Genomic DNA, 18180 nt, shown 5'->3' on the forward strand with positions numbered 1-18180 from the left:
GATGTAAAATTGTGTATTGAGGACCACATCGCCATTCTGCATAATTGCGCCAGGAACGCTGCTGAAGAAGCCTGTGCCCTGGTGGAGTGCGCTGTGAGCGATGGGGCAGGCACCTCTGCCAGGTTATAGCATTCTTGGATGCAGGACGTGATCCATGACAAAATTCATTGAGAGGAGACTGGAAGCCCTTTCATCCTATCTGCCATGGCCATAAACAGTTGGACTGACAGTTTTGTTCTCTCGATGTAAAAGGCTATCGTTCTGCAAACATCCAGTGAGTGAAGCCTCTCTCCCTGCCGCTTGAGTGTGGCTTAGGATAGAACACTGGAAGGAAAATGTCCTGGTTGATGTGGAACTGGGAGACAACCTTCAGGAGGAAAGCTGGATGTGGCCTGAGCTGAACTTTGTTCTTATAGAACACCGTGTACGGGGGTTCTGATGTTAAGGCCTTGAGCTCAGACACCCTCCTGGCTGAGGTTATCACTACCAGAAACGCCACCTTGTACAAGAGGTAGAGCACAGAGCAAGTAGCCCGTGGTTCGAAGGGCAGCCCCGTCAGTTTGGAAAGGACCAGATTAACAACGCAGGCTGGGACCGATTGTCGGACATGGGGATATAGTCTGTCGAGACCTTTCAGGAAACGGCTGACCATGGGTTGGCAAAGATCAACCGGCCCTCTCCACCTGGATGGAAGGCTGAAATGGTGGCCAAGTGAACCCTTATTGACGACATGGACAGCCTCTGCTGCTTAAGTTGGAGAAGGTAGTCCAGTATAATGGTATAGACGTGAGCATTGAAGACGGCCGGTGCTGTGCCAACCAGATTCAAAATCTCTTCCTTTGGCCAGGTAGTTAGCCCTCGTTGAGGATTTCCGACAGCCAAGGAGGACTTGCAGGAGAACTCCATCAGGTTTAGTCATGGAGCTTCCATGCCGTGAGGTGCAACGACTCGAGGTTCAGGTGCTGGAGATGGCCGTGATCCTGAGTTATTAAGTCCGGGAAGAGCGGCAAGGTGATTGGGGCTTCCACGGACATTTGCAAGAGATGTGTACCAGTGCTGGCAGGGACAGGCTGGAGCTATCAGTATCACAGAAGCTTCTTCCCTCCACATCTTGAGGAGCACCTTGTGAACAAGAGGGATGGGTGGGAATGCTTATAGGAGATGGCTTCCCAGGGGAGGAGGAACACATGCGTGATGGAGCCTGAGCTGTGATTAAGGAAGGATCAAAATTGCTGGCACTTCCTGTTGTGATGTGTGGTGAACAGATCTATATGGGTAAAGATGCAGTTCTCGATATCTGGGCACAGTGACCACTCATGGCAGTGGAATGGCCTGCTGAGATAGTCTGCCAACTCGTTCTGTACTCCTGGAAGGTACGAAGCTTGTAGGTGTATTGAATGCTCTACACAAAAGTCCAACAGCCTAAGTTCCCTGTAAGCTGTGCGGCTGCCCAGCAGGCTATCAAGTGCCGTGCAGTTCAGGTGTCCCTCCCCCCACTGCCGTGTGCTGCTCCTGCCTTCTGCCTTGGAGCTGCTTCCGGGAGCCTCCTGCTTGCTGTGCAGAGTGTGAGGGGGTGCTAATGTCAGGGTGTACCCCTGCCCCTACACCCCATCTCCACGGGGAGGGAGGTGGGACACACGACAGGGCTCAAGAGGGAGGGAGCTTGCTGGCAGCTGCAGCTGTGCCTGAATTTGCTGAGCTACTTAAAAGGGCAGCGTACTTACAAGTGGAGTCTGTACTTAAAGGGGCAACGCGCGTCTGTCTCTCTCTCCCTCTCTCTCTCTCTCTCTCTCACACACACACACACACACACACACACACATTCTCTTTCATACTCACCTCCCAACACTTACTTGTGTTGTTGTTGCTGCTGCTGTTACTTCTTGATACTTTTTTCAAAGTGTGTTGTTTGAGTTTTTTGACTGGTCTATTCATTTCATAATTTTTATTTCTATCTTATGCTTAAATTTAATTCTTTGACGTTGTTGTGGGTACATCCGGTCTAAGCCCTTGAGGAATCTAACGACCATCGGGTTAGAGAATACCGAGGACGCGAGTTCCCCTGGGTGAAAGGCTGATATAGCGGCCAGGTGAACTCTAATTGAAGATATCGCCAACCCCTGCTGTTTTAGGGAGAGGAGATATTCCAATATGAGAGGAATAGGTGCCTGTAACGGGGACGTGGCTCGTTGTTCGCACCAACAGGAGAACCGCTTCCACTTGGCCAAGTATGTGGTCCGTGTTGAAGGCTTCCTACTGCTCAGCAGAATCTGTTGGACAGAGTGCGAGCATTGTTGCTCTGCCTGGGTGAACCATGGAGCAACCACGCCGTGAGGTGGAGCGATTGCAGGTCGGGGTGACGCAGCCGGACGTGGTCCTGAGAGATAAGATCTGGACACAATGGGAGCGGGATCGGTGTCTGAACCGAGAGTTCCAACAGTGTGGTGTACCAATGTTGTCTCGGCCACGCTGAAGCGATCAGAATTACCTGTGCCTGGTCTCTGCGCAATTTGAGCAGTACCTTGTGGACCAGAGGAAACGGAGGGAAGGCATAAAACAGGTGGTCTTTCCAGGGAAGGAGAAACGCATCCGAGAGGGAGCCCGGAGCTCGACCTTGCAGGGAGCAGAACACGTGGCACTTTCTGTTGTCTCGAGATGCAAACAGGTCTATCTGGGGAAACCCCCACTTCTGGAAGACGGAATGTATGATGTCCGGACGGATAGACCACTCGTGCGTCTGAAAGGACCTGCTGAGTTGGTCCGCTAAAGTGTTCTGGACTCCAGGGAGGAACGATGCCGTGAGATGGATTGAGTGGGCGATGCAGAAGTCCCATAAGCGAATGGCCTCTTGGCATAGAATTGATGAACGTGCTCCTCCTTGCTTGTTGATGTAAAACATGGCCGTGGTGTTGTCGATGAGAACTAACACACAGCGGCCACGTAGGAGATTGAGAAATGCCTGGCACGCCAGGCGCACCGCCATCAGTTCCCGAACATTGATGTGCAGGGCTAGCTGGGGTGCAGTCCACAGGCCCTGGGTATGGTGTTCGTTGAGATGGGCGCCCCAACCCAGAGATGAAGCGTCTGTGACCAGGTGCAGAGAGGGTTGTGGGGCGTGAAATGGCATCCCCTCGCAAACCACATTGTGATCTAGCCACCAGGTGAGGGAGGTCAGGACCGAGTTCGGGACCGTGACCACCATGTTCAGGCTGTCCCGATGTGGGCGGTATATCGATGACACCCAGGTCTGGAGAGGGCGAAGCCGAAGTCTGGCATGCCTGGTTACGTACGTGCAGGAAGCCATGTGACCCAGTAGGGTGAGGCACGACCTCACTGTGGTAGTTGGGAAGGCCCTGAGCCCTTGAATGAGGCTCGTGATGGTACAAAAGCGGTTGTCTGGCAGGATGGCTTGTGCACGTCTGGAGTCTAGGACTGCTCCGATGAATTCTATTCTCTGGGTAGGTTCTAGAGTGGATTTGTCCTTGTTGAGTAGGATGCCCAACTTGTTGAATGTGTGCACTATCATGTGGACGTGAGCCCGAACTTGCTCTTTGGTGCGACCGCGTACCAGCCAGTCGTCTAGGTACGGGAACACCTGTATCCCTTGCCGACGAAGGTATGCTGCCACGACAGCCATACATTTCGTGAACACTCTTGGGGCCGAGGATAGGCCGAAGGGAAGGACTGCAAATTGGTAATGCACCTTGTTTACCACAAAGCGTAGGAAGCGCCTGTGAGGCGGGTAGATTGCTATATGGAAGTATGCGTCCTTCATGTCGAGGGCGGCGAACCAGTCTCCAGGATCGAGAGAAGGGATAATGGCTCCTAAGGAGACCATGCGGAACTTCAACTTTACTATAAATTTGTTGAGTCCGCGCAAGTCCAAGATGGGTCTCAGACCCCCTTTGGACTTGGGGATCAGGAAGTAACGGGAATAAAATCCCCTGCCCCTTAACTCTACTGGAACCTCCTCTATGGCCCCCATAGCAAGGAGCGTGGAAACCTCTTGTATAAGAAGTTGCTCGTGAGAAGGGTCCCTGAAGAGGGACGGGGAAGGGGGGTGGGAGGGGGGGGATGAAGAAAACTGGATAGCGTATCCTCTCTCCACCGTGCGAAGGACCCAACGGTCCGTGGTTATAAGGGACCAAGCACGGTGGAAATGGGAAAGGCGATCCCGAAAGGAGGGGGCTGGATCCTGGGGGATGACTGGGGCGCCGTCCTCGACCGCACCTTCAAAAGTTCTGCCTGGGGCCTGAAGGTGGCCTTGGTGGCCCCTGGTTCTGACCGGGCTGAGGGCCAGTCCACCTTCTCCTACCACCTCGCCCCCGCCTTCTGGCAGAGTCCTGTCTCTGACGAGGTGGAGGGGGGTAGAAACGTTGAGGCTGGGGTCTAAAAGGTCTGCGCTGGGGACCCGCAACATGCATCCCCAGGGAGCGCATGATTGTTCTCGAGTCCTTGAGGCTCTGCAGACGAGAGTCCGTCTTGTCCGAGAACAATCCATGTCCCTCAAAGGGCAGATCCTGTAGGGTTTGCTGTAGCTCCGGAGGCAAACCCGAAACCTGAAGCCAGGAGATCCTCCGCATAGCGATACCTGAAGCCAGGGTTCTCGCAGCCGAGTCCGCTATGTCCAAGGAGGCCTGTAAGGAGGTCCGAGCCACCTTCTTACCCTCCTCTACCAAGGCCCCAAACTCCTCCCTGGACTCTTGGGGAACCAATTCCTTGAACTTCCCCATAGAGTTCCAGGAATTAAAGTTGTAGCGGCTCAGGAGCGCCTGCTGGTTAGCCGCTCTAAGTTGCAGCCCTCCGGCTGAATAAACTTTACGGCCACACAAATCGAGGCGCTTAGCCTCCTTCGATTTGGGCGCTGCGGCCTGTTGACCGTGGCGCTCCCTTGCATTCACTGATGACACCACCAGTGAACACGGCTGGGGATGGGTATACAAGTACTCGTAGTCTTTGGAGGGGACAAAGTACTTTCTTTCCACCCCTCTCGCTGTGGGTGGGATAGAGGCAGGAGTTTGCCATATCGTAGTGGCGTTAGCCTGGATCGTGCGGATCAGGGGCAACGCCACTCTGGATGGGGCATCCGCAGAGAGGATGTTCACAATGGGGTCTTGCACCTCCACTATCTCCTCTGCCTGAAGGTCCATATTACGGGCCACCCTACGTAAGAGGTCCTGATGGGCCCGAAGATCTATTGGGGGTGGACCTGTGCACGACGTGCCCGCCACTGCCTCATCCGGAGAGGAAGAGGAAGATGCCTCCGGTGGTAAGGGGTCCAAGGGAGGGTCCTGTTCTCCCTGTTCCTGGGACGGAGCATCACTTGCCCTTGGGTCCAGGACGTCAGGTGGTGTGGGCACGGAAGCCTCCATGCCCCCTGGAGGAGGGCGAGAGATGGTGGACTCTGGGGCCCTTCGCTCAGAGTGCACCGAGCGAGAGGCTGATGGTGGTGGAGCCCCTTGCGCTTGGTGGTACGCCCACGGGGTCCAAAACGACCAGTGCGAAGGTCCCTGAGCGGGATCCTCCGCTACCTCCTGCCAGTGGCCCATGTCCGGATCATCGGCCTGTCCCTGAGGGGGGTATGCCGATCTCGATGCCCCATCGGAGGAGCGGGACACTGATCGAGATGGCCATGGCGGTGCCGACCGCGCCGAGACGAGCTCCGGACGGTACGGTGCCGTACGGTGCCGGTCCAGAGATGAACGGTCCCTGTGCGGTGCCGGCGAACGGTGCCGAGATCGGGATCGGTGCCGACGATCGCGTCGGTGCCGGGAGTCCGACCTGGACCTGGAATTGGATCTTGAATAGGCCCGGTGCCGGGAGCGGCCTCTCGACGTCGAGCGTCGATCGTATCGGTGCCAAGAACTACGTCTCGATGTCGATCGGTGCCGACGATCATAGCGGTGCCGAGACGTAGAGCGGTGCCGCGACGATGATCTTGGCCACGAGTACGACCGGTGCCGAGGTGATATCCGGCGCCGGGACTGCGAGCGGCGTGGGGACCTGCTTCGGGACCTGGACCAGTGCCGTGGTTCCAGCCCCTGCGATGGAGGACGCATCAAGGCAGGTTTCCCCTTGGATTGGACCGGACGAGTCAACGGTGCCGACGGTGCCGGTGGTTGGGGCGGTGTCGGCTCCGTGAGAGCGATCAAGTCTCTCGCCGTCGCGAAGGTCTCTGGGGTCGACGGGAGGCACTGTATCACCGCCGGTCGCGGTGGTGACCCTGTCTGCACCGGACTCAACGGTCTCAGAGCCGGAGTCGACGGTGCTGGAGGCACCTGTTTTCGGTGCTCCACAGGCGGACGCGGCTCTACCCCCGGCACCGGGGGAGCCGGCGTCTTCGGCACGGCAGTCCCCGTCTTATGGGATTTTTTATGTCCCGGGGATGATGAACGGCGCCGAGGCACTTGCTGTGAGTGCGGTGCCGACGAGGTCCGGTGCCGTGGAGGCTTGTCCGACGTGGTCGGAATGGTCGGTGCCGCCGGGGCACTGCGCACCGAGGTGCTAGGTGCCGGGGCCTGACGCGCCGATGGAGCGTCCGGGCTAAGTGCCGCCTCCATAAGGAGTTGCCGGAGCCGAAAGTCCCGCTCCTTCTTGGTCCTCGGCCTGAAGGCCTTACAGATCTTGCACTTATCTGTCTGATGGGACTCTCCCAGGCACTTCAGACACGAGTCGTGCGGGTCACTCGTTGGCATAGGCTTAGCGCAGGAGGCGCACTGTTTGAAGCCGGGAGCCTTGGGCATGAGCCCGGCCACGCGCCGGGGGAAAAAGGGGGAGACAACCCCCTTAATCCCCTTTAACTATATAACAACTATTAAGAAAGTGAATAAACAACTATCTAACTATATACAACTAGAACTATAACTATAACTGTGAATAATGGAATAAGCTAGGGAGAGTGGAGAACAGCTACGCCGCGCTCCACAGTTCCAACGACCGTCAGGGGCGGTAAGAAGGAACTGAGGGGGCGCCGGGTCGGCTGGGGTATATATTCAGCGCCATGAAGGCGCCACTCTAGGGGGCTCCACAGCCGACCCGCCGGTGTTGCTAGGGTAGAAAATTCTCCGACGATCGTGCACGCGGCGCGCGCACACCTAATGGAATGGATATGAGCAAGCACTCGAAGAAGAATATATATTATATCTAGGTTTCCGGTTTCTACTTGTGGTGCACATCAGCACATTACCTCGATACGGTGCACATAACAAAATTAATTCCGCACATGGATGGAAAAAATTAGAGGGAACACTGCCCCAGCATGAGGGCTTCCTGGCACAGGGGAGAGGAACGTGCATCCCCGTTTGTTGATATAAAACATTGCCTCGGTGCTGTCCATGAGAACTGATACACATCTGCCTGCCAAGTGGGCTCAGAAAGTCTGGCATGCTAGGTCTCCCAGATGTGCTCCCCAGCTCAAGACAGACACATCGTCACCAGCGAGAGGGATGGCTGAGGACTGGCGAAGGGGATCCCGCACACTACGTGCGGGTCGAGCCACCGCAGGAGGGAATCGATGACCAGGTGAGGCAGAGTCACAACCCTGTCCAAACTGTCCTGAACTGGCTGATACACCGAGGTTAGCCACGACTGGAGAGGCCAGAGTCTGAGCCTGGCGTGTTACACCACATAAGTACAGCCATGTGTCCCAGGAGCTTCAGGCAATTTCTTGCTGTGGTGATGGGGAACTGCCTCAGACTTCGAATGATATCACCCAGGGCCCGGAACCTCACTTCCAGGAGATATGCCCCAGCCTGGGTCGAGTCCAGTACCACCCCTATAAATTCTGAACTGAACTGAATTGATTTCCCCACGTTGATTTCCCCACGTTCAGGAGAAGGCCCAGTTCATCGAACATGGTTCTTATGAAGTCAACGTATGCCTCCACTTGAGCCCTGGAGTGGCCCTTGATGAGCCAGTCATCGAGGTACGGGAAGACCTGTACCTACCACCTGCGCAGGAACGCAGCCACGACTGCCATGCACTTGGTAAACACTTGAGGCACTGCTGATAGGCTGAACGGGAGGTCTGTGAACTGGTAGTGGTGGTTATTCACCACAAACCTGAGGTACCTTCTGTGGGACGGTGTAATAGCCATGTGAATGTAAGTGTCCTTCAAATCAAGGGCGGCATACCAGTCCCCTGGATCCAAGAAAGGGATAATGGTGGTCAAAGAGACCATGCAAAACTTCAGTTTCTTCATGAACCCGTTGAGTTTTCGCAGGTTTAGGATGGGCCTTAGCCCGCCTTTAGCTTTTGGTATTAGGAAATACTGGGAAAAGAAGCCCTTGCCCTTCAACTCCTGAGGAACCTCTTCCACTGCCCCCAGCGATAGGAGCAAGTGCACCTCCTATAAGAGGAGTTGCTCATGAAAAAGGTCCCTGAAGAGGGACAGAAAAGAGGGGTGAAAGCGCAGGAGAGCTGAGAATTGGAGGGAGTATCTCCTTTCTTTCATGCGGAGCACCCAGAGGTCCAATGTGATACAGGACCAAACAGGGTAGAAAGGGGATAGTTGGTACAAGAAGGTAAGGCAGGATGGATCCAGTCCTTGTACTGGTGCGCCATCCTCATGCGCACCTTCAAAAGGCCTGCTTCTGGCCCGATGACGGCTTGGGCTGGCCAGAGACCTGGCCTGAGGACTGGTGCGGCCTCTTTCTGTCGCTCCTGTTTCTCCTCCGTGAACCATCCTGTCAATTCTGCGGCTGATAGAACCACGGAGGAGGCTGCGACCTAACATTTTTCTGCTGCATGGTGGGGATGTGGAGGCCCAACGATTTGAGGGTGGCTCTAGAGTATTTCAGACTGCGAAGTCTCTCGTCGGTCTTTTCCGAAAAAGAGAGCTGAACCCTCAAAGGAGAGGTCCTGGATGGGCCGCTGGACCTCGTAAGGTAGACTGGAGACCTGCAGCCAGGAGCTCCTCCTCATGGCCACTCCCGTAGCCATAGCTCATCTGGCCACATCCGCCCCGTCCAGAGCGGCCTGCAGGGAGGCTCAGACAATCAGTCTGCCCTCCTCCACCAGGGCTAAGAATTTAGAGTGGGAGTCCTGCGGCAGCAGCTCTACATTGCACTACAGGTGATATAGCGGTATCTGCTCACAATGGCCTGCTGGTTTGCGATGCAGAGCTGCAAACCGCCGGTCAAGTACACCTTTCTCCCGAATAGGTCTAATCTTTTTCCTCCTGGTTCTTAGGGGAGGGACCCTGGTACCCTGGCGCTCACGATGGTTAGCAGCATCCACCACCAGGAATCTGGAGGGGGATGCATATACAAATGCTCGTACCCTTTCGATGGCACAAAGTAGCGTCTCTCATTTCACTTGGCTGTCAGTGCCAAAACCGCTGGAGCCGGTGTAGATGGCGCTGGTGCCGACAGTGACAAAGCCAGTGCTGCAGGAGTTGGAATACTGGCGTCAGAGAGCAACGAAGCTATGCCCAAACCTGCCGATGCCAACAGTGCCAGAGGGGGAATGAAGGTAGCCAAGGCTAGCGACGTCGCTCTCAAATGTGACCACTGGCTCCGCCCTTGGCTCCGATGAAAGGCCCAGGGCATCCAGAAGGGCCACTGCACATCCAGAAGGGCCACTGCCATTGCGCAGGCCACGGTGCCGGGTAAGGCTGATGGTCTCATCTTGACCTCGACCGTCTACTCCTGCTCCTGTGAGACCGGTAGGAGTCCGCCTCCAACTTCAAGGTCTCAGAGAAGGAGGACCACAAAGGAGCGGTGCTTCATGGTGCTGACAGTCCGCACCGAGGGTTGGGGGACCAACGTGGCTCCTGGACCTGCGTCCGTGCTGGGGAGTGGCGCTTCTCCAGTATCATGGCAGGTTTCCCCCTTGACGGTGCCGGGGGACCGACCGGTGCCAGCGACTTATCCCATGTAGGCGGGGGAAATGGCGCGGTAAGGTATAACAGGTCCTGGGCCACCTCGAAAGCCTCCGGGGTAGATGAGAGGTGCAGCTCTGAACTCAGGTCCGGAGAGCGAGGCGGGTGCGGACTCGACCACCCACCCACCAGGGCAGGAGTCAACGTGACCCTTACAGGCAGTGGGGCCAAGGTGGTGTGGCCCAACTCGGGTCTCACAACAGCCGGCTCCTTGGGCTTAGCTGGGGGAGAATGGCCCTTCTCCGGCCTCTTCTTCTTCTCTAGCACCAGAGATTGCGACCGGTGCCTGCCTGCGGCATGTGAGCCACAAGTGGAGCAATAGCAGTGCCAGGAGTCTTTAGAGGAGTCTTTCCTCGGCACCAATTCCCATGCCAACAGCGCCAGAGCACTCCACACCGAGGAGGTGGTGCTCGGCACAGGATCCGCCGATCCAGGGTCGGACTGGGGACAGAGCGCAGCCTCCATCAGTAGGATCTTAAGACACTGATCCCTGTCCTTCAATGTCCTGGAGCAAAACTCCCTAAAGATCTAACAGCGATCCTTTTGGTGGCTCTCCCCTAGACACTTCAGACACGAAGTGTGCGGATCGCTTCTGGACATACACTTGCGGCAGACCTTGCAGGTTTTGAAACCCAGAGAACGTGGCATGCCCCGGTGCCGGGAGAGCATAGGAGTGGAAACCCGCACCCCCCCCCCCTCCAAAGGAAACTTAAGAAACTAACCCTAACTAATTTGAACTAACACTAAACTAACAATAACTACTAACGAAATAACTATATACATTGCCAAATGTGCTTGCCAAGACAAGAGCAAGACGGTTCCAGCTAACCGTCACTGGCGGTAAGAAGGAACTGAGGGTGTGGCAGGTTGGCAGAGCCCTATATTGAGCACCTTGAAGGTGCAACTCTAGGGGGCACCCAGGTTGACCCGACAGATACTGCTAGGGGAAAAATCTTCCGGCTACCGTGCACTTGCGCACACACCTGATTGGAATTGCCATGAACAAGCACTCGAAGAAGAATTTTCCTCTCTCTAAAAATGCCATCTGTGCAGGAATCACACTCCTAGTTGGTAGAGCAACTCCCACCTTTTCATGTTTTCTGTATATATATCTCCTTACTATATGTTCCATTCTATGCATCCGATGAAGTGGGCTGTAGCCCATGAAAGCTTATGCTCAAATAAATTTGTTACTCTCTAAGGTGCCACAAGTACTCCTAGAGACTAAGTAGCTCAAGAGATGCTTCAAAAGAATGGGTTAACACTAACTGCAACAGACAGCATAATGTAGGAAAATGTATCTGTGCCTTACCTGAAGATGAGCAAGAAAACTATAAGGGAGGTGTGAATACCTCAATAATATCAGGATTAAATCAGAAAAGCCTGCAGTATGTCCAAATTCAGAGTCTTTAAAAATGTGGCCACCTCAAATAAGGGATCTCTCTGAAAGATAAACTTCTGACAGAGATCCCCGACTTTGGAAACAGTTTCTGAAGAACTGAGAGGCTGAAGCTCCCTAAAAGCAGAATCTAAACAATTGTGCTTTGTAAATGTATTGAGCAAAGACTACAGTGGGTTTTTTAATATATGTCTGAAATGGCCGTGAGAAGTCTTCACAACTTGCCTCTGCCTCCTACAGAGTGCATCAGGTTGGCTGTGACAACTGCCAAGCATTTTGTGAAATAAGAGGCAGACACGCTGGCCCAAAAAGCAAAATTCAGATTTAGTAATGCTGTTCTTCTACAAAAACTCAGATACTTCCAGTGCTAGAGAAGTACCCCTATGTGCATGCAAATGTTAGCAAGGTCCAGGAAGGCAACCAGCTATGTTCTCTGGATGTGATGGTTCCAAGAATGACCAATTTGAATTTTTTCCTGACCAAATACCAATTTCAGCTTCTAGAAATCCCAGATTAACTGAAGCCCTCTTCTCTTTTGGACTGTCAGGAAGATGTTACACTACTGTTACACACTTCCTTCTTTCATCTGGCAGCTGAAGCTAACCAGTTGTCTTTGCCAGGAGACTGGATTTTCTGCAGATTCTCTATCTGATAATGTACCCAAGAGCCTTCTCTGGGGATGTGAGCACACAATAATCTGGAGGGTTTCTGAAAAAACTGATCTGGTAGTTCCAGCCAATGCTGAGGACCAATGTATCCATGATGAGAAGGAGCCATAAGAAGTTAAAGGCTCCCAAGTTTACAGGTAAGAAGGTCGGTTAGTCCCAAGAGCAACAGTTAAGCTCAGAGGGCAAGAGAGACAGAGAGAAGTTAGTATGAAGTGGAAATTACTTTTTGAGGATGTTAGAGGTGGGCCAATATCAGCTTTATAATGGAAAGCAAATCTCAGCCTTAATTATCTCCACAATTACTTGCAATACACATTGACTAGATCTACTGAGTAACGAAGTGTCACCTAGAGTCACTTTTCAGAACAAAGACATACCTTAAAGAGAGTTTTACTTGTGTCCCTAAAAAGGCTGACAACATCCCTCGTCATGAAGTGGCAAAAAGTTTGAAAGTCAGGTTCATGCTAGTTTAGTGCTACACAGATGAGTTAGGGTTTGTCTATATGGAGGAAACTGACCAGCATAACTTTGGTATAATATAGGTATTTTGGAGTATCTCCCCCATGTGGACACTTTCAGAATAAAAAGTGATTTTATTCCAGAATTACTCCATTTCATGAGCAGAGTAGCTATTCCGGAATAAAGACACTTATTTCAGAACAGAGGGCTTGACTATACTACCCGCCGGATTGGTGGGCAGCGATCGATCCAGTCTAGTCTAGATGTGATAAATCGACCGCCGAGCACTCTCCCGTTGACTCCAGTACTCCACCAGAGCAAGAGGTGCATGCGGAGTTGACGGCAGAGCGTCAGCAGTTGACTAACCGCAGTGAAGACACCGCAGTGAATAGATCTAAGTATGTCGACTTCAGCTACGTTATTCATATAGCTGAAGTTGCATAATTTAGATCGACCCCCGCCCCAGTTTAGACCAGGCCAGAGTCTCCACATAGGGAGCTATTAAAGCATACCTATTCCAGTCAATTTCCTTGAGCAGAAAAGCCCATTGTCATAGTTCAAGAAAGAAGAACAATGGCTGAAAGACAGAACAATCACATTCACCCAGCTAGCCAAAGAGAAAGCATTAGCAGCTGTATTGGAGCTCCCCTTCCTTTATGACCAGAGTTATGGTAATAAAGAGAAAGTTACCAAAAAAAAATTCATTTATTATAATGATATTTACGTCTGCTTCAGGAAGCTAGAAATTAAAGGTCAATATCAACCAGCTATACCATTTCCTCCAAAGGACCACAATTTAAATCAGGCATACTGTGCCAGGTATTACACTTAGTACAAGTATAGATATTGATGAAGTACAAAAGGATGGAAAAAATTAATTCACAAAGTGGTATACTGACAAAAACATGCACTGAATTAGTAAAGACAGAAAACAAGATGGGAGAACCCTTCATTTGGTCATTTTCTTATTCCAATAAAGGTGTGGCTGCTTTTCAAAGAAGTCACAATAGGAAGCATATAGGAATAATTCTACAAATAAAAAGGAAAAACTGAAGATACTATATAGCAAGTCATTCTCAAATATTTAGCATAGTGTATACCAACCTTAAAATGCAAAAAAAAGCAATATACAAGCTCCCATTCGCAGTCAGAAAGGAAGTTGACTGCAAAATCTCAGGTAGCAGTTTGTGCAGATAATAGTCAAGCTTTCGTTTCCTGAGAACTGCTGCAATCTGGAGGGGGAAAAAAAGATGCACACTTTAATTTAACTAACTTTTTTACATTGTAAAGAAAGAGAGGACTGAGGGAGGGGGGAGCCAGTGGCACTCCTTATACCATGCATACGTGCACCACTCCGGACAGCGCTAGAGCCAGTCCCCTACGGATACCACTGAGGAAAAACTTCCAGCACCGGTGCATGTGGCGAGCACACACACCTACAATAGAATGGACATGAGCCACACATCTCAAAGAACAACAGTTACAAAAAGGTTAGTAATCGTCTTTTCTCCTTTCTATCCTTTAGACCACTCATACAGCCCCCATGTCTGACCTTACCCTGATCTTTTCACATCTAACATCCTGAGGTGTACAGGTGCTCCACCTTTCTGATAAACATGCATGTACAGGTGCTTCCCATTGCTTGCACACATAAGATTTCCAGTGTTCAGCTGTAATATTCAGGAAGAAATTATTGCCTCTCTCTCCTACACACAGCAGGAGCAGTGGAGGAAATGCTGAAAGATCAGTACTTCTTTTCTTCTGTACACTGTGTTGGACTCAGGACGATCAAGAATTAGGAGCTTGTAGCTGTGGGTAGAATGGAGATGGGGTGCACAAGAGGCTGAGTGGTGGCCTAGTTGATAGGGCAGTGGGCTCGTACTCAGCAGACTTGTATTCAATTCCCAACTCAGACCTGCCATGTCACCCTTGGCGATTTGCTTGAACTACCCTGTGCCTCTGTTCCCCATCTGTAATATGGAGAGAGAACTTCCCTATCTCACAGGAGTGTTGGGAGGATAAAATCCATTAATAATTCTGAGCTGCTTAGATATTAAGGTGATGAGGGCAATACATGTATTAGATAGGACAGCTGAAGAGTCAACATAGATACGGAGTCTTGCTTGCTGGAGGGAGAAGAGTGTCCAGTGTATTGTGGGCAGCATTGAGAAGAGCTGCAGAGCCTGTTAGAGCTGAGCTTCTTAGCGATCAGATAGTTCGTTAACATAATTGCGGGTAGAGAAAGGGGTGGTTGACATTTGCTGACCTTGTTATCATTTAAATCTTAAATCCTTTGCAGTGCACAAAGCTCCACAGAGCAGGAAAATTTAAATTGTGAGGGCAGCAGAATCCCAGGCTTCTCCCTCTTTCTCCTGAGGTCTGTGTTTTCTTCATCAGTTTCCAGGAAAACCTCCTAGATATCTTGGAACTCTGTCAGATTAAGTAATAAATGCTATCTTTTTCTCTGTGCATAGATACTAATCCTTAATTTTGGCAACAAGTAGATTTTGCCAACAGTGATTAAATAAATCCTTAATATGTAACTGTAAACATATCCAATCTGGATATTCTTATTCTTCCCCCACAGGAAACAGATCTGTTGCCAAAGAAGGTGTCATTTCTTATTTGATTTTTTATATATATAAATATATTAATGTACTTTAATTTCGGCATTGCAAATAAATGGATATTTAAATTGGGTGTTGAATGGTTTCTTTCCAAAGTGAATAATTAACATTGTTTTCTGATCAAGCAGATCTAACTTGAAGAGGCTGGAAACTATCTCTGCATATTTGTAGACTCCACCTAAATAATTCTCTTCTATAGGGCTCTGCTATGAAATACTGTCTTAGTATGAGAAAGTATTCTTTATATCCAGCTTCTGAAAATTCTGTTCTATGTAGCTTCTTATACAGCCCTCATCAACATAGTCTCTGAGTGAATTCCAGTCATGCATTAGGGGGTGATAACACAATTTCCACATCTAGTGTGTTAGGTCTCTTCTCACACACCTGAAATATAGGGGGAGAAGGTCTAAGTGTCCAGCAGCTTTATGTACGGTATAATATTTTCAAAATTCTTATTTAATAAGAAAACATTTAAACTATTAACTTTGATTATTCATTAAAAAAACTTTGCTAACCATGCATTGCTCCTTAAGAACTACTAGCATACTAAGTTTGAAGTTTTAAAAAAGTTCGAAACATCAAGTGAAAACAAGAGGTTATTAATGGAAACTATTTTGCAATCTTAATTATAGATTGCACAGTATTATATTTTTGACCCTCAAACCTGAAAAATTAAACATGGCACTACAGTCCATTATATCAGAACACCAACACTTTGTAGAAAAATATTGCTGCCACTTTTCTTTCAAAAATGCTCACAGACTTAATCTTTTTAAAAATATCTCTAGTCTAGCAGTACTACTCCAGGACCTAAAATCTATTCATTCACCCTCTATTATGGGGAACAAGAGTAATTCAACACTAAGAATATTTTACTCACCCTTCAAAATAGAACTACATCTCTACCCTGATATAACGCTGTCCTCGGGAGCCAAAAAAACCCTACCTCGTTATAGGTGAAACCACGTTATAGCGAACTTGCTTTGATCCGCTGGAGTGCGCAGTCCCTCCCCCCTCCCCGGAGCACTGCTTTACCACGTTATACCCGAATTCATGTTATATCGGGTCGCGTTGTATCGGGGTAGAGGTCTATTTGCAAGATAGACTAGCTCAATCAATACACTTTGATAGGGAGTCTTGTCTGTGCTGGGTGTGCGCTTTTGCCGGACACAGAGAAAGAAGGAGCCATCCCACTCCTATAGGGTAGTGAGTATTTAGAAAAGGAATGTATTATGTTACTTTTATTTTCTATTTGTGATTTCTTTTGCAAAATAGAGGGAGGATAAAATTGGGTTCTTTGTGTAACTTTAAAGTTTTGCCCAGAGGGAAACCCTCTGTGTTTTGAATCTGTTTGTCTGTGAGATTATCTTGCATTCTAATCTCACAGAGGTATTCCTTTCACCTTTTTCTTTCATTAAAATTCTTCTTTTAAGAACCTGATTGATTTTTCATTATTTTAAGATCCCAGGGTTTGGGATCTGTGTTCACCAGGACTAACTGGTGAGGGTATACTCTCAAGCCTACCCAGGAAAAGGAGTGGGAGGAATTAGTCTCAAATCTGCCCAGGAAAGGGGGGGTCTAGGGACTTGGGAAATCTTTGGAGAAAGGCAGAGTTCCAAGTGGCTCTCCCCTAAGATTTGGAACACGCTTGTTGGTGGCAGTTTACTGTTAACCTAAGCTGGTAAATAAGCTTAGGGGATCTTTCATGCAGGTCCCCACATCTGTACCCTAAAGTTCAGAATGGGGAGGGAACCTTGACAACTGCACTCCACCATCTCTGTGCATATAGAGCAGAAAGAAAACATATGCCCCAGCAGCAGACACAATTTTCTACACTCTGGGTCCTAGTTGCGCCCTCCCTCCCCCCACAGTCTGGCACCTGAGGCGCCCGCCTCAGTTCGCTTCATGGTAAAGCCAGCCCTGCTATAATCTATTTTGCAACCAGTTGTTTCTCAAATCTTAGCAAGTCATATGTCTTACAGAGCACTAGGAGTTAACATAAGTACAAAGATTTCAAATGAATAAATTGATATTTTAGTTATCCAAGAGAAAATTACTCTTAAAAAAAGGTGAAACAAGAAATAAAACTCAGATTTCTTTTTAATCTATGGCCATGTAACTCATCAAAAAGCCATAATGAAATGTATTAAACATTTATTAAAAATCATTTGTGCTGAATGGGCTTTGAATAGAAGTGGCTGCTCATTAGCCACAGCAGCACTATAATTAGTAGCTATCCAAAAAATGAACCATCAATTCAATCGAAAAATTAGACACTTACTACAGCAATGCAAAGTTCACTTCTTTCCTCAAGTGCAAACGCACACAGATTACTGTGTCTCCTGAAGGTTTCTTACAAATCATAAGTTATGATCATAAGCAATGGGTTTTACCAGCCAGGGGACACAAACATGTTAAGCCCTGTCAACATTAAGAAACAGACATTTTAACCTCTTCACAAGGCAGCATGGTTCCAGTGAGCAGCTTTGGGCGCTAAAAAGTTAACCCTACAAAAATGGAAAAATCAATCCCCACCAAACATTGATGCCCGGCTCAGTGACACAGCTGACCTCACAGCTAACAACTGGCATTCCACACAACAGGAATGCCTGAAAAATTCAAAGCAATCTGGGCTGACTTTCTAGAGGTCTATGATTAACGTAGATGCTAAAGATATATATGTCACTTCCTCTTCTCTCCCTTTAACCTAACCTTGTTTATTTACTTTGTGTATTACAATGAATCTGATATTTTGGTATAGCTGTTGGTTTTGGAAAATTCTATAAAAAAATTATAAATATAAAAAAAAGGAAACAGACATTTTAACTTCAGGTGTCAAACATGGCTCTTCCTACGAACAAGGATGAAAATGCATCTCCCAATCACAGACAGGGTCAACCGAGTTCAGCATCCGTTTAAGAAAGTATGGTCCTACCACAGTTCTAAACACTGGCTAACCACGCTTTCTTACAACAGTTGCTGAACATGGGTTGCTCTATCTATACCAACAGGACAACAGTGTTAAACACTGGGGGAAGAAAACTGCATTTGCATGCACTGGAAACAGCTGATTTTTAAAGGTAAAATTAGCCTTAATTACTTAGCTATGCGTATCACAAGCATTAAGAATATAAGGACGGCCATACT

The 18180-nt window shown here is 49.5% G+C and overlaps 1 protein-coding gene across 12 annotated transcripts in view; it reads right to left on the minus strand.

The window, feature by feature from the left end:
* Positions 1-18180, minus strand: part of TMEM135 (transmembrane protein 135) — a 378153-nt gene that overhangs the window by 333085 nt on the left and 26888 nt on the right. For 8 of the 12 annotated variants that reach the window (XM_042855993.2, XM_065581687.1, XM_005287516.5 and 5 more), the window contains exon 2: positions 13511-13638. The exons of the other annotated variants lie outside the window; for them this stretch is intronic. In XM_042855993.2, the coding sequence (XP_042711927.1) occupies positions 13511-13638 (128 nt within the window). The remainder of the gene's footprint in view (positions 1-13510; positions 13639-18180) is intronic. 12 annotated transcript variants of the gene reach the window in all.

This window comes from Chrysemys picta, chromosome 1 (genome assembly GCF_011386835.1).
Source record: "Chrysemys picta bellii isolate R12L10 chromosome 1, ASM1138683v2, whole genome shotgun sequence".
Classification (NCBI taxonomy): domain Eukaryota; kingdom Metazoa; phylum Chordata; order Testudines; family Emydidae; genus Chrysemys; species Chrysemys picta.